Source organism: Vollenhovia emeryi, unplaced genomic scaffold, assembly GCF_000949405.1.
Source record: "Vollenhovia emeryi isolate VEMERY1.0 unplaced genomic scaffold, V.emery_V1.0 DF939133.1, whole genome shotgun sequence".
Classification (NCBI taxonomy): domain Eukaryota; kingdom Metazoa; phylum Arthropoda; class Insecta; order Hymenoptera; family Formicidae; genus Vollenhovia; species Vollenhovia emeryi.
In genome coordinates, this window is record NW_011967233.1 from 2,768,007 (window position 1) to 2,780,009 (window position 12,003).

The 12,003-nt window shown below is 52.8% G+C and overlaps 2 protein-coding genes across 5 annotated transcripts in view; one reads left to right on the plus strand and one right to left on the minus strand.

Moving 5' to 3' along the window:
• The window catches only part of LOC105567958 (leucine-rich repeat serine/threonine-protein kinase 1), a 12,474-nt gene extending 2,161 nt beyond the window's left edge, over positions 1-10,313 (plus strand). Inside the window, exons 2-4 of one of the 3 annotated variants that reach the window (XM_012023259.1) lie at positions 42-132; positions 209-295; positions 744-10,313. In XM_012023259.1, the coding sequence (XP_011878649.1) occupies positions 838-8,304 (7,467 nt within the window). In that variant the 5' untranslated portion in view covers positions 42-132; positions 209-295; positions 744-837 and the 3' untranslated portion in view covers positions 8,305-10,313. Of the gene's footprint in view, positions 1-41; positions 296-743 lie in introns of all 3 variants that reach the window. The other 2 variants (XM_012023257.1, XM_012023258.1) reach the window with 2 other exon arrangements.
• Positions 10,314-10,380: 67 nt separating this feature from the next.
• On the minus strand, positions 10,381-11,917 carry LOC105567956 (probable 28S ribosomal protein S23, mitochondrial). 2 transcript variants are annotated; one of them, XM_012023256.1, is made up of 4 exons: positions 11,718-11,917; positions 11,057-11,218; positions 10,825-10,930; positions 10,381-10,553 (listed from the first exon to the last, which is right to left on the minus strand). In XM_012023256.1, exons 1-4 carry the CDS (start codon positions 11,759-11,761, stop codon positions 10,434-10,436), a joined length of 432 nt encoding a protein of 143 aa, XP_011878646.1. In that variant the 5' UTR covers positions 11,762-11,917; the 3' UTR covers positions 10,381-10,433. The 2 variants fall into 2 exon arrangements, with proteins under 2 accessions (XP_011878646.1, XP_011878645.1); XM_012023255.1 differs by having other exon boundaries at positions 10,381-10,556.
• Between the last annotated feature and the right edge of the window lie 86 nt (positions 11,918-12,003).

Below are 12,003 nucleotides of genomic sequence, written 5' to 3' on the forward strand. Positions count from 1 at the left end.
GCTTAGGGCTTAAATCATCTATTGTAGACTGGGACTTACAGTTCTCGCGAAGCCTCACCGAGCCGACGTGAGTCCGGATTTGGTTCCTCGAGCGACGCAGTTCGGTGCGTCGGTCTGCAGCGTGTCAGCGAGGTGAGCGTCGTTTGCGATGTATGAGGGATTGGTGCTCGTGAGGATTGCCGGCTCGATTCAACCGACATTGTTGCAGAATGCACTCCGGAGGAGGCGATGACGAAGCGGGGAGAAGTGGCATTAGCGGTAGCAGCCATGTAACGGGGTCGTAAACAGGATTTGTGTAGGTGCATTCCTAATTACATTAATAACCGCCGCTAATCTGCTCCGATCTTAATTGGAGAAATCCATCTCTGCTCTCGTTATAAATTCAGGATCGCAAACAACTGTCTCGGCGTTAATCTATGTGGAATAAATTTCCTTTCGGTAAAAGATACTTTCATTAGCGATCTCGTGCCGTATATAAAACAATGCTCGACATAATAAATACAATAGCGAAGAGATAATGGCGGGTAATGTCGAGTAATTCAATAATGGAGGCTAATTACGGAGGGAGGAAGCTCGAGGGGGAAAAAAATTGAAGGAGCTTCCTTTCAAACCGTGCCAAATTACATCTTTAAAAAAAAATGCATAATTCTAATTTCACGTTTCGGAGAAGAGGAGAAAGAATTTTAATTTGATGTTCCGGAGAGGAGAAGCAGTATCATTATAATCTTCATTGTTCCCTCAAGGAACGTGAGAGGGTAAAAGTTACGCTCTTTAGTCGCCACGTTTGTCGCTGCCGTGCAGATTCGAGAGCGACGCGGTATCGTCGCGGGTGCCGCGATGGAGGACTACACGCCGATCGACGAGGACTTCCCGGGCCGGTTGCTGCACCAGGCCGCGCTCTGGGACAACGCCGAGCTGCTGGAGGACCTGCTGCGCGGCGAGCACGCCCAGTACATCAACAGCAAGGACTCCTGGGGCAGGACGCCGATGCACGCGGCCGCGATCACGGACAACTCCCGCTGCCTGGACGTCCTGCTGACCGCCGGGGCCGACCCGAACGTCACCTGCGGCCCCCGCGGCCACCACCGCACGCCGTTGCACGTCTGCGCGGAGCACGGCCACGCCGGCAACGTGGAGAAGCTGCTGGGCTTCGACGCGGACCTAATGATCCGCGACGACGACGGCCTGCGGCCCCTCGACGTCGCCGAGAAGGGCAACCACGACGCCTGCATCCACCTGCTGAAGGCGGCGGCCGAGAAGTACGAGCTCGCCAAACAGGCGACACACGCCTCCCTACGCGCCGCCTGTATCCAGGGTGACACCGTGGCCACCCGGAACATCATCCAGGGCCTGTCGACCGATCTCGAGTGCGTGGTGAACATGGCGCCGAACGGCGCCAACACGCTGCTCTTCGTCGCCTGCGAGAGCGGCCACAAGGACATCGTGCGGCTGCTGCTGGATCACGGCGCCGACTGCAGGATCCATCCGGTGACCAAGTACTGTCCGCTCTACATAGCGTGCTACCACGGCAAGCTGGAGATCGTCGAGCTGTTGCTGCGGCACTTCCCCAAGCAGGCGCAGCAGTTCACGGTGGAGCGCTGGCTGCCGATTCACGCGGCGACGATAAACGGCCATCACCCGGTGATCGACGCGCTGCTCAAGTTCGAGTATCCGCAGCACGTTTATCAACGCTACAGGGACCCGTCCGGCGAGTTCGAGTACGACCTACCGTTCGACATTAACGCGCAGGACGTCACCGGACAGCACGCGCTCTACATAGCCAGCATGCTGGGCAACGTCAAGTGCGTCGAGCTGCTGCTGGGTTACCGGGTGAAGGCGAGGACGACCAAAGAGGAGGACGGCGTGGGCGGCGCGCAGCAACTGCCGGTGTCGAAGCGCAAGATCTCCAGTGGCATTCAGAGGCTGATGTCGTCGCTCAATTTCCGCAGCAAGACGCCCACGGACAAGAAGGACGAGAAAATGATATATCCGGTGAATCTGGATCTCTACTGCAACAACGGCTGCGAGACGGCGCTGCACGCGGCCGTCAGGGGCAGGCACACCGAGGTGGTGAACGCTCTCCTTCAGGCGGGCGCTAATCTCGAGCTGCCTGTCAAAGTCCCGTACGATCAGAGCGATCCCGACGGCAACTACTCGAACGTACTGACGATCGCGTGCCAGAATCGCGACGTGAAGATTGCGGATCTGCTGCTGAAGCACGGCGCCATCGACAACGAGTGCAAGGCGCTCAAGATCGCCGCGCAGAATCGCGACGAGGCGCTGACCGCGAAACTACTGTCGATCAAGGCGCATCCGGACTCCGAGTACAAGATCAACAAGAAGGCGATGACCGAGTGCACGCAGAGCTCGCACTTCTCCGCACTGTCGTCCTTCGGCCACGTCACCTACTCCGCTCTGTTCCCTAAGACACCCACGATGATCAACTGGCACGACCAGCAGTGCCGTCTCTCGCAGATCCGGCTGCAGTGGTTGATCGACGCCGTGCTGCACGTCAACAAGAAGCTGAGTCCGAGGAACAACGATCTGGTGCTGTACGCCATCACGCGGATCGACATCTCCCACAACTCCATCACCTCCGTACCGTCCATCATGTTCTACTTACAGAGCCTGCGGTACCTCAACATGGCGCAGAACAAGATCGACGCCCTCACGGCCGACTCGAAGAATCCCAAGGACAAGCTGTGCCCGGTTCTAGAGGAGATGTACTTGCAAGACAATCGACTGGAGCAGCTGCCGGAATTCATCATGAACTTACCGGCGCTTGAGATCATGGACGTGTCCAACAACAAGCTGCAGTGTCTGCCGCAGAACCTGTGGCGCGCGCCGAAGTTAAAGGAGCTGAACGCATCGTTCAATCTGCTGCGCGATCTGCCCAGCCAGGCGTCGCAGAACGTCCTGAGGAAACCGCAACGTGGCGACGAGGCGCAGCAGAACGGCACCAACTTCCGCGGACTGGCCGCTGTGCCGCGAATAGAGTCCATGGAATTCGATTCGTTCGCGAAGATCGCGAACGCGCAGGTGATCGAGATGGAACGACCGCACGTATGGATCAGCTCAGTCCAAGTGTCGGAGAGGATGAGCGACGACACGGAGAACGGCAACAAGTCGGTGCTGGCGTCGTTGAATCTGGCGCACAACCTTTTCAATAGCATTCCCGTGGCGCTGCCGTGTCTGGCGGTGAGCCTGGTGCGGCTGAACATGGCGTACAACTCGCTGCGCTCGATGAGCCACATCACCTCGTATCCGGCGAGTCTAAAACAACTGGACCTGTCCAACAATCAGATCACACGATGGCCCAGTCTGCCGCAGGTCGACAGTTCCGACAGCATGGAGCAAGCGAACACGGCCTGCTACTGCCCGACCGCCAACGCGCAATCGCCGAGCATCGTGCCCAGCAACCGGCAGACACCCGCGTCGATGCGCGACATCGTGTTGCAATCGGTGTGCGCCCACAGGCGGCATCTGCGGCTGGAGAACCTGCGCACCCTGATACTTGCGAACAATCTGCTCAATCGCATCCAACTGACGTCGTGCGACGACGGCGAGATGCCGTGTTTGGAGGAGGAACGCGGGGATTCGGACAGAGACCCGAAGATCGGGCATCCGGGATCAAAACTGTACTTGCTCTTTCCCAATGTCAGTATGTTGGATATCAGCAATAATCAACTGCGCGAGATACCGCACAACATCTACGAGCTGAGTAATCTGTCGGTGCTGAATATCAGCGGCAACTACGAAATCGTCGAGCTGCCGCCGCAGATGGGTTTGCTGGGTCGTCTGTGGAACTTGAACACTCAAGGCTGCCGGTTACAGGAGCCGCTCAAGTCGATGATCGAGTCGAAGAAATACAAGACCATGGACGTGATCGGTTACCTCAAGTCGATCCTGGAGGACGCGAAGGCGTACGCGCGCATGAAACTGATGATCGTCGGTATTCAGGGGATCGGCAAGACGAGTCTGCTGGAGCAGCTGCGGCAGGAGGGCGAGGTGCCGAGCAAGAAGAAGTCGTCGGAACATTGGGCCAAGCGGATGGGCAACAAGAACATCAACGCGAAGACCGCCAAGGGTACGACCATTTCGACCGTGGGCGTGGACATTGGCGATTGGATTTACGAGAAGAAAGTCCGCGGACAATCGTCCCACGGGTCGGTCTACTTCAGAACCTGGGACTTTGGCGGTCAGCGCGAGTACTACGCGACGCATCAGTATTTCCTGTCGAAGCGCAGTCTGTATCTGGTCGTGTGGCGGATCACGGACGGCTTCAAAGGCGTCTCCGAGATCTTTCAGTGGCTGGTGAACATTCAGAGCAGAGCGCCTAACTCGCCGGTCATCATCGTCGGCACGCATTACGACGTTGCCTATGAGCACAGCGAGAGCCTGCAACAGTACATTCGCGATAAATTCATCAACGTGGTCGACGCCGAGAAGTGCGGTCTGCCCAAAGTCATGGAGACGATCGAGGTGAGCTGCAAGACGCGTCACAACATCAAGATGCTGTGCAACCTCGTCTACGACGTAGTCTTCAGTTTGAGGTCGCCCGGCAGTAAGGAACTGTTACTGGAGCAGAAGGTCCCGGCGAGTTACCTAGCGCTGGAAGACGTGGTGATCCAATTGGCGCACGACAGAAAGCTATCCGGCCTGGACCCGGTGCTAAAAGCCGACCAGTACTACGCAGCCGTCAATAACGAGCTTCAAAAGCTACACAGATCCTTCAGAGATCCCGCCGAGTTGCACCAGGCGACGTTGTTCCTTCACGAGAACGGTATAATCTTGCACTATGACGATGCCACTTTGAAAGACCTCTATTTCTTAGACCCGCAATGGCTCTGCGACATGCTGGCCCACGTGGTCACCATACGAGAGATCAATCCGTTCGCCAGATCGGGAATAATGAAACTGGACGATATCCAACACGTATTCAAGTCCTCCACGATATCGTCGATTGACACCCAAGGCTACATTGTTAGCTTGCTCAACAAGTTCGAGGTTGCTCTGACGTGGGACTGCCGCACGCTGTTGATACCGTCCCTCTTACCGACCGAGGAGGATATTCTGCGCAATAATCAGATCATCAAGGTACCGGTGAAGACGCGCGGTTGGCACGTACGTGCCAAGAAGATCACGTCGCCTACATTTGCGTGCCTGGGTGGACCAACCAGCGACAATAAAAATAACGCTGAATGCGTGCTCACATCGAGATCCCAACCCGACTGCTCCGTTACCAGACTGTTGCTCATGTCGTATTTTCCCAGCGGCTTTTGGTCCCGACTGATCACCCGGATCCTCGCGGACGACGCTATCGTCGATATCGTCATGTCGTTCCTGGCGCCGTTCAAGGACTTCGTCGACGACAACATTTTCGCCAGTCTACTGGATCTACAGGCTGAGTGGGTGCTCTGGCAGACGGGGATCGAGCTGCGATACTCCGGCATCACGTTGCTACGTTTGAAGGAAGTCTGTTACAATCTGAAGAACTCGCCGTACGATTACAGGCAGTTTAAGTTCAAGTTGAAACAAGACGGTATTTGGTGCACGGTGGACCTAAAGAATTCTGCTATTTTAGAGATTTGGTTCCCGGTGGATACCCTGGTGATCAAGCAGCCCATCATGTCCGATTCCGTGGACGAGGAGCCGATGGGCTACCAAGCGATTGTGGTGGAGCCACGGCCCGAGAGCATGCCGCAGTTAATGGCGCTGATCGTCGATCACATCGACATCCTGCTGGAAGACTGGTACCCGACACTGGGCACACGTTTCGTCCACACGTCGGAGGGTAAATTACTGGTCACAAGGTTGATACCGTGTCCGCGCTGCTTGCTCGGCAACACCGAGAACGGCGACGGCGAGTCGAGCGACAGCGATGGCCGTCTGATCGAGGACATCCAGAAGTACTGCGCCGTAAATCGCACCGAGAGACAGAGCCAGGACAGTTACAAGTCCGACGGCGACAGTGGCGTCGGTTACGACAGTCTGACGTCCAGCAGAATGCCGTCGCTCGAGGGACACCCGGACGTGTCGAAGCAGCAGAGTTCCTCGCATTCCGAAAACACTCTCGTGTATTCCTGGATGGTGGAGGAGTGCATATTGGCGGCGTACAGCAGCAAGCCTATCGGCTGCCCGAGGCATTCGGAGATCCCGCTGTCGCACGTCGCGCCAGATATCATCTTCATGGATCTCGGCGCCAAGCACCTGATCAAGTCGGAGGACTTGAAGCGGGGCAAGTTGCTGGGCCGCGGCGCCTTCGGCTTCGTCTTCCGCGGCAACTGCCGGCTGCCCGGCACGCACGTCCGCGCCGACGTGGCCATCAAGATGTTGCAACCAGTCTCGCCGGGCCCGAACTCCACGCAGTCTGCGATCCTCGCGTACAAGGCGTCACAGAGCAAGTGGGACCGCGACCCGTTGCAGTATGCCTGCAAGGCGTATTGCATGGCGCGTCAGGAGCTCAATATCTTGCTGACGCTCAGGCACGCCAATATCGTGCCCCTGATCGGTATAGTCGTCAGTCCTTTAGCTCTCGTGCTGGATCTAGCGCCTCAGGGCGCGCTGGACGCCGTCCTGAAGAACTATCGTCGCTCCGGGGCCAAGCTAGATCCCTACACTCTTCAGGCAATAATCCTTCAGGTCGCCAAGGCGGTGGAGTACCTGCACCAGCAGCACGTTATCTACCGCGACCTCAAATCTGAGAACGTGCTGGTGTGGCAGATGCCGTTGCCGTTTCAGGAGAGTCCAGAACCGGCGCACGTCAAGGTCGCCGATTACGGTATCTCGAGGCTGACGCTGCCTACGGGAGCGAAGGGTTTCGGTGGTACAGAGGGCTTCATGGCGCCTGAAATCATCAGATACAACGGCGAGGAGGAGTACACAGAGAAGGTGGACTCGTTCTCGTTCGGCATGTTCATCTACGAGCTCGTCACGCTGCGCCAACCGTTCGAGGGTCACGAGGCGGTGAAGGAATGCATCCTGGAGGGCGGCAGACCACCGCTCATGTACCGAGAGACTTTCCATCCGTGCTACGCGCTCGACTTGATGGTGATCTGCTGGGCGCAGAACCCGAAGGACCGGCCGACTGCCAGTCAGATCGTCTCGATCGCCTCCGCACCCGAGTTCACGCATCTGATAGACGTAACCCTGTTGACGGAACGCACGCAGGTGACGGCGGTGACCATGACCAATCATTATGGTAACAGCGGGCAGAACGACGCGACGGAGGGTCTCAACGGTGACGAGATCTGGTTCGGACACAATAACGGCGAGGTGGATATGCTGTTGGGCACTCAGAAGGGCTGGCTGCGCCACGTGCGCATCGAGACACCGGTGATACCGTATGCCATGTGCGGCGTGGACGGCTACATCTGGATCGGCGACAACGCCGGCCAGGTGCACGTCTATCTGTGCGGCAACTTCGGCTGCGTGGCCAGCCACAGTCTGGAGGCGGATCACAGCAGGGAGTCCAAAGTGGTCGGGCTGATCCATCTGGAGCAGCTGAAGCAGTTCGCCATAGCCCTGCACAGCGGCCGGATCTTTTTGCTGTCCAACTCGTTCACGCAGATGAGGAAGACGGAGGTCACCGGCAACGGTGGCACGGAAACGGCGCGCAACGGCGCCGACGTCAAGACCTACTCGCTTGCCGCGGTCTGCCGGAAGAGACGCGTGCTGGAGCTCTGGGCGGGCCAGAGCTACGGCCGGATATCCGTTTACACGTTGAAGGACGGCAATCTGATCGACACGACGCAGCTGTCTCACTGCACCGGGACTGCCAACGAAGCCGCAATGAGGAATCTCTTCGCTACGTATCTGATCGGCGCGGCGACCGAAAGCTTCGTCTTCTCGTATACGTATCCGGGCTGCGTGGTGTACCAGTGGGACGTGGATAGCCGGCAGATCGTCAATAAGCTCGATATGTCCAAGCTGGTACCGTGCTCCGAGAGTCTCAAGTCCATCGCCATCGAGGAGAATCTGTCGACGGAGAAGTGTCAGGTGACCGCGCTTGAGGCCAGCGGCGGCCAGCTATACATCGGCACCACCTGGGGTTGCATCGTCGTCGCCGAGTGCGGCACCCTACGTCCCGTCACCGTGTTCCGGCCGTTCGAGGGCAAGGTCTGCCAGATCATCACTCTCAGGTCCACCGACAAGAAGAGGGCGGTGCTGGCGACCGTCGGCCAGGGATATCGCAGCCTGATCGCGCGGTACACCGACTTCCCCATAAAGAGTCTGGAGAACGAGGAGCTCAGGCACGGCATGTACACCCTGCTGTGGCGATCGGAGAACTGGTCGGCAGCTTGATTCTCCCGGAGATCGTAAGATCTCCCGTGTCCTCAGGTGCATTTGGCAAACCGTATTTTTTTTTAGCGTTTGACATTACCTCGTACGAAGATGACGATACAAATAAGCAACATTTAATGCCGAATGCGCAGTGAGAAGCTGGACCTAGTCCAGTCCAGTGTCCTTTCAATGAATGCCGGTAGAAGGAAATTTTCGTCGTAATGAGATTCGGTGCCAATATAAGAGATGTTACAATTCGATGTGACAAAATTTCGAAGAGTACATTGTGATGGAATTCTCTTCTTCGGCAGCATAGTACCGGAAGTGCTTAAGTGGTGCGAAGTTCAACTGAGCGATGTGTGCGCTCAGTGAATCTTATACGTCCAATAGTATAGTACCTAGCACGTAAAGGATTGATTACGCTAATAAGCGTGCTTGACGCTCGGGAATAGAAATCGCCCTCGAAAAAAAAAGAAGAAATTGGAAGAGCGAACGACATCGCAGGTGTCTCGCAGTGCTCCCGCGTGCACGCTTATTAACGAACACCCTGTAATAATGAACACAGGCTGTAAACTGATGCTCTTTCGTTCGTCCAAGTTACAGCATTACCAAGTAATAAGAAAAACATTCTTATTTTGTATAAAACTAAGTCCTAAGCAAATAGTCTAACGGTATTTTAACGTATGTTTTCGCTTGTATAATCGAACCTTACGAGAGTCACGCTATTTAAGTATTTATGTAACGGCAGGAGAGGAATATTAAATGCAAATCTCTGTCTCGTCACCGCGTGACAGAGGGACATGGGGAAGGGAGGACACTTTTCGGATATTCTCAACTGATATTAACTGAGCTGTTTTAGATATCAAAGAGCTATTTTTAGCACCATCAATTACCTTTTATAATATTGTTAATGTTAAGATTTCGATAAGTTTTACTGCTGACGCTAATCTCGGAGACGATATAGATATACGATTTCTAGGCCACACTCGCGCATCTTTCTGTACGATTCAGTTACAACACGTCCAAAGTGATATCTTTCGGACGGATACCGCGAGTTTTACCGAGATTTAAGTCTAATCGAACCGAAGGTTGTGGGACACGATGTTTAAATATGTTAGAATTAACTTATTACAATGTAACACTGGGAAGATACAAGACCACACGTACACGTTACAAGTATTCTTGCTCAATGAAATCATTCAATTTCGATCCATTATTTAATTGCACAGAAACGATCAGTGTATCCCAAGTGTAATCGATGTGATATGAAATACTCAGCGAAGGAGAACGTAAAATGTTGTCACAAAACTGTTATATTATTTTTAATTATGACGCTCCTTAATTGCGCTTAACGACGAGAAACCCTTTGCTAGAAATTTTATTTTACTCGGCAGATATTCCTTCTCGACGTGCTAAGCGTCTCTCGGGACTTTTCATTGCAGCATTTATATAAAGCAATAAAATGAAAAGTAACGACGTAACACAACTTGCACATTTCAATTCGCTGGTAAACGCATTTAAGCAAGAAGCGACACTCGAGGCTAGGAAACGTAATGCGCTCTCGGTTGAGAGTATTTTCAATTATGTAACACAATACGTACTTTCGACTATTATGTTCTCGGATCGGTGCGTTCGGTGCAGCTATGTCTTTAGTTTGCAAGTAGTGCGTTTTATATTTATTTTTTTAATTACTCGTACCTGCAGCGCGCACGAAGCAAACCACCAGTGACATTATACGCAGCTTGTATCCCCTTTTTCCCCCCCAACACCACTGTTGTAAAAGAGCCAGAAATTACGTATTCGATTTATTAATTAAGTATTCGCCCTGGATTATGGCGGACGATTAGTGTCGCAACCAAACGAGAAATTATTGCGATCGAGAATTTTTTCGCGATTGATCTCCGCACGTCAAGTGCATCGTCGTACATTCGCGTTTACCCGCACTCATCGACATAAGTTATAACTTTGCAGGAACTCATTGTTATTTAATGTATTGATTGTCACGAAATATAAACACTGTTGTTGAACAAGGCTCGTTAATTACGTCTGTCTCGTTACCGCAAACACTGTATGTAGTTTACATAGATGTAGCAGGAAGAGTTTTAACAATGAGATCTTTATTTATAACAAAACTATACGAATATATTTTACTACTTCACTCGAGAGTCTGTGAATGGTTCTTTCGTATTCGTCGGCTCCCTTCTCGTCTCCACCTCGGAGGCGTATCGTTTCATCGCCTTTTCGTACGCGTCGTCTTCAGACAGTCCTTCCTGCTTCAGCACATTCTCGGTGTTATTGAGAAATTAATCTAATCGACGGATATATACGCAAAGCCAACGGGCATGGATTAAGAAAAATAAAAATTGGCGATTATGCATAAAAGGGGCCTCCCCTCCGATTTCATTTATTTTTTAATATGTTATTAGGGAGGGTCTTCCAGAGTAATTATATACATATGTATATATAAATGAAATCGGAGGGGAGGCCCCTTTTATGCGTAATTACCTAAAAATTTAATCGACAAATCAAGTTGTCGCCTACCTTGCTTATCGCCTGGTACATGGAGAGGAAGTTCTGCGTGGCGGACTTGACATTTTCGTTCGCCAGATTGGTACTTGGTATGAAGCTCTGATCTCTGTGGAACCTCCTGCAGCGGGAAACGTATCGCAACATTTGCATGGTGCAGTATAAATGTAATAATATATTTTAGTATAAATGTAAATATATCTTGGTATAAATATAAATGTATTTTATCGAACAGACAGGTCCTTACGCTCGAATAGGGTCCTCCTCGTAAAAGACAGGCCTGATCGGTTTCCTCGGCAGTCGTCTGTCGTATCTAGGCTCGTACTTCGGGGGAAAAGCCTGGTACACCGCCACCCACAGCGGCATGTCTTCCTCCTTCATAGCTTTGCCTTTCAATAACGAGGTAACTCTGAAACGCACGTTCAATTATACAGAAACGAGTCGCTCGTGTTCAAAACAGCAATTTAAACAGCCACGAGTCCACTGTCACTTATAATCTCAAAGAAGACGACGCAACTTGATTTAAATCTCCATGTCCAAAGATTCTCTCTAGTCAGTTCGAATAAGCATAATAAATATGACAAATTCGAGTAATATAATTACAACATTTGTTAAATCCTCGAGAGCAGAAAAACATAGACGTCTAAATGAATGTGTAACTTCCCAGCGAAACCAACGCAATATCAATAAATTTCTACTCAATGATGTCACTGTTACATACGTGTCGCATCACATTTCTATTGTTTGGTTTATACTGTTGAGTGAGAAATAATATTGATGCCACGCAGCTGTTAGTAATAAATGTTATAAAATAAATAAAGCGTCAATGGGGCGGTTTCTCACTGCAGTCTCCTCGCGATCGCCAGCTTAATTTCCAATACAATCCCGACCGGACAACGCGGGCCCACCTGCTGTATATCGTGCCGATCCTCTCCAGCCTGCTCTGCGCCATCGTGTACTTTTCCCGATGTGACGCTCCACGAGCGAATCTTGAGAGCGAGACTGAGCGAGACTCGACTCACTCGACCCAAGTCACCCAAGAGCGGACCGCACGAGCGAACCTAACCTCTCGCGCCCGCGCGGCGCACCGTCGCCATCTCTCGCACGTCGCAGTCCGAGAAACCTGAGGACCAGTCCAGTCCCCGGGAACGAGCACGTGGGCCCGCCTGGGGATTTTTCCAAGCGGCGGTTTGG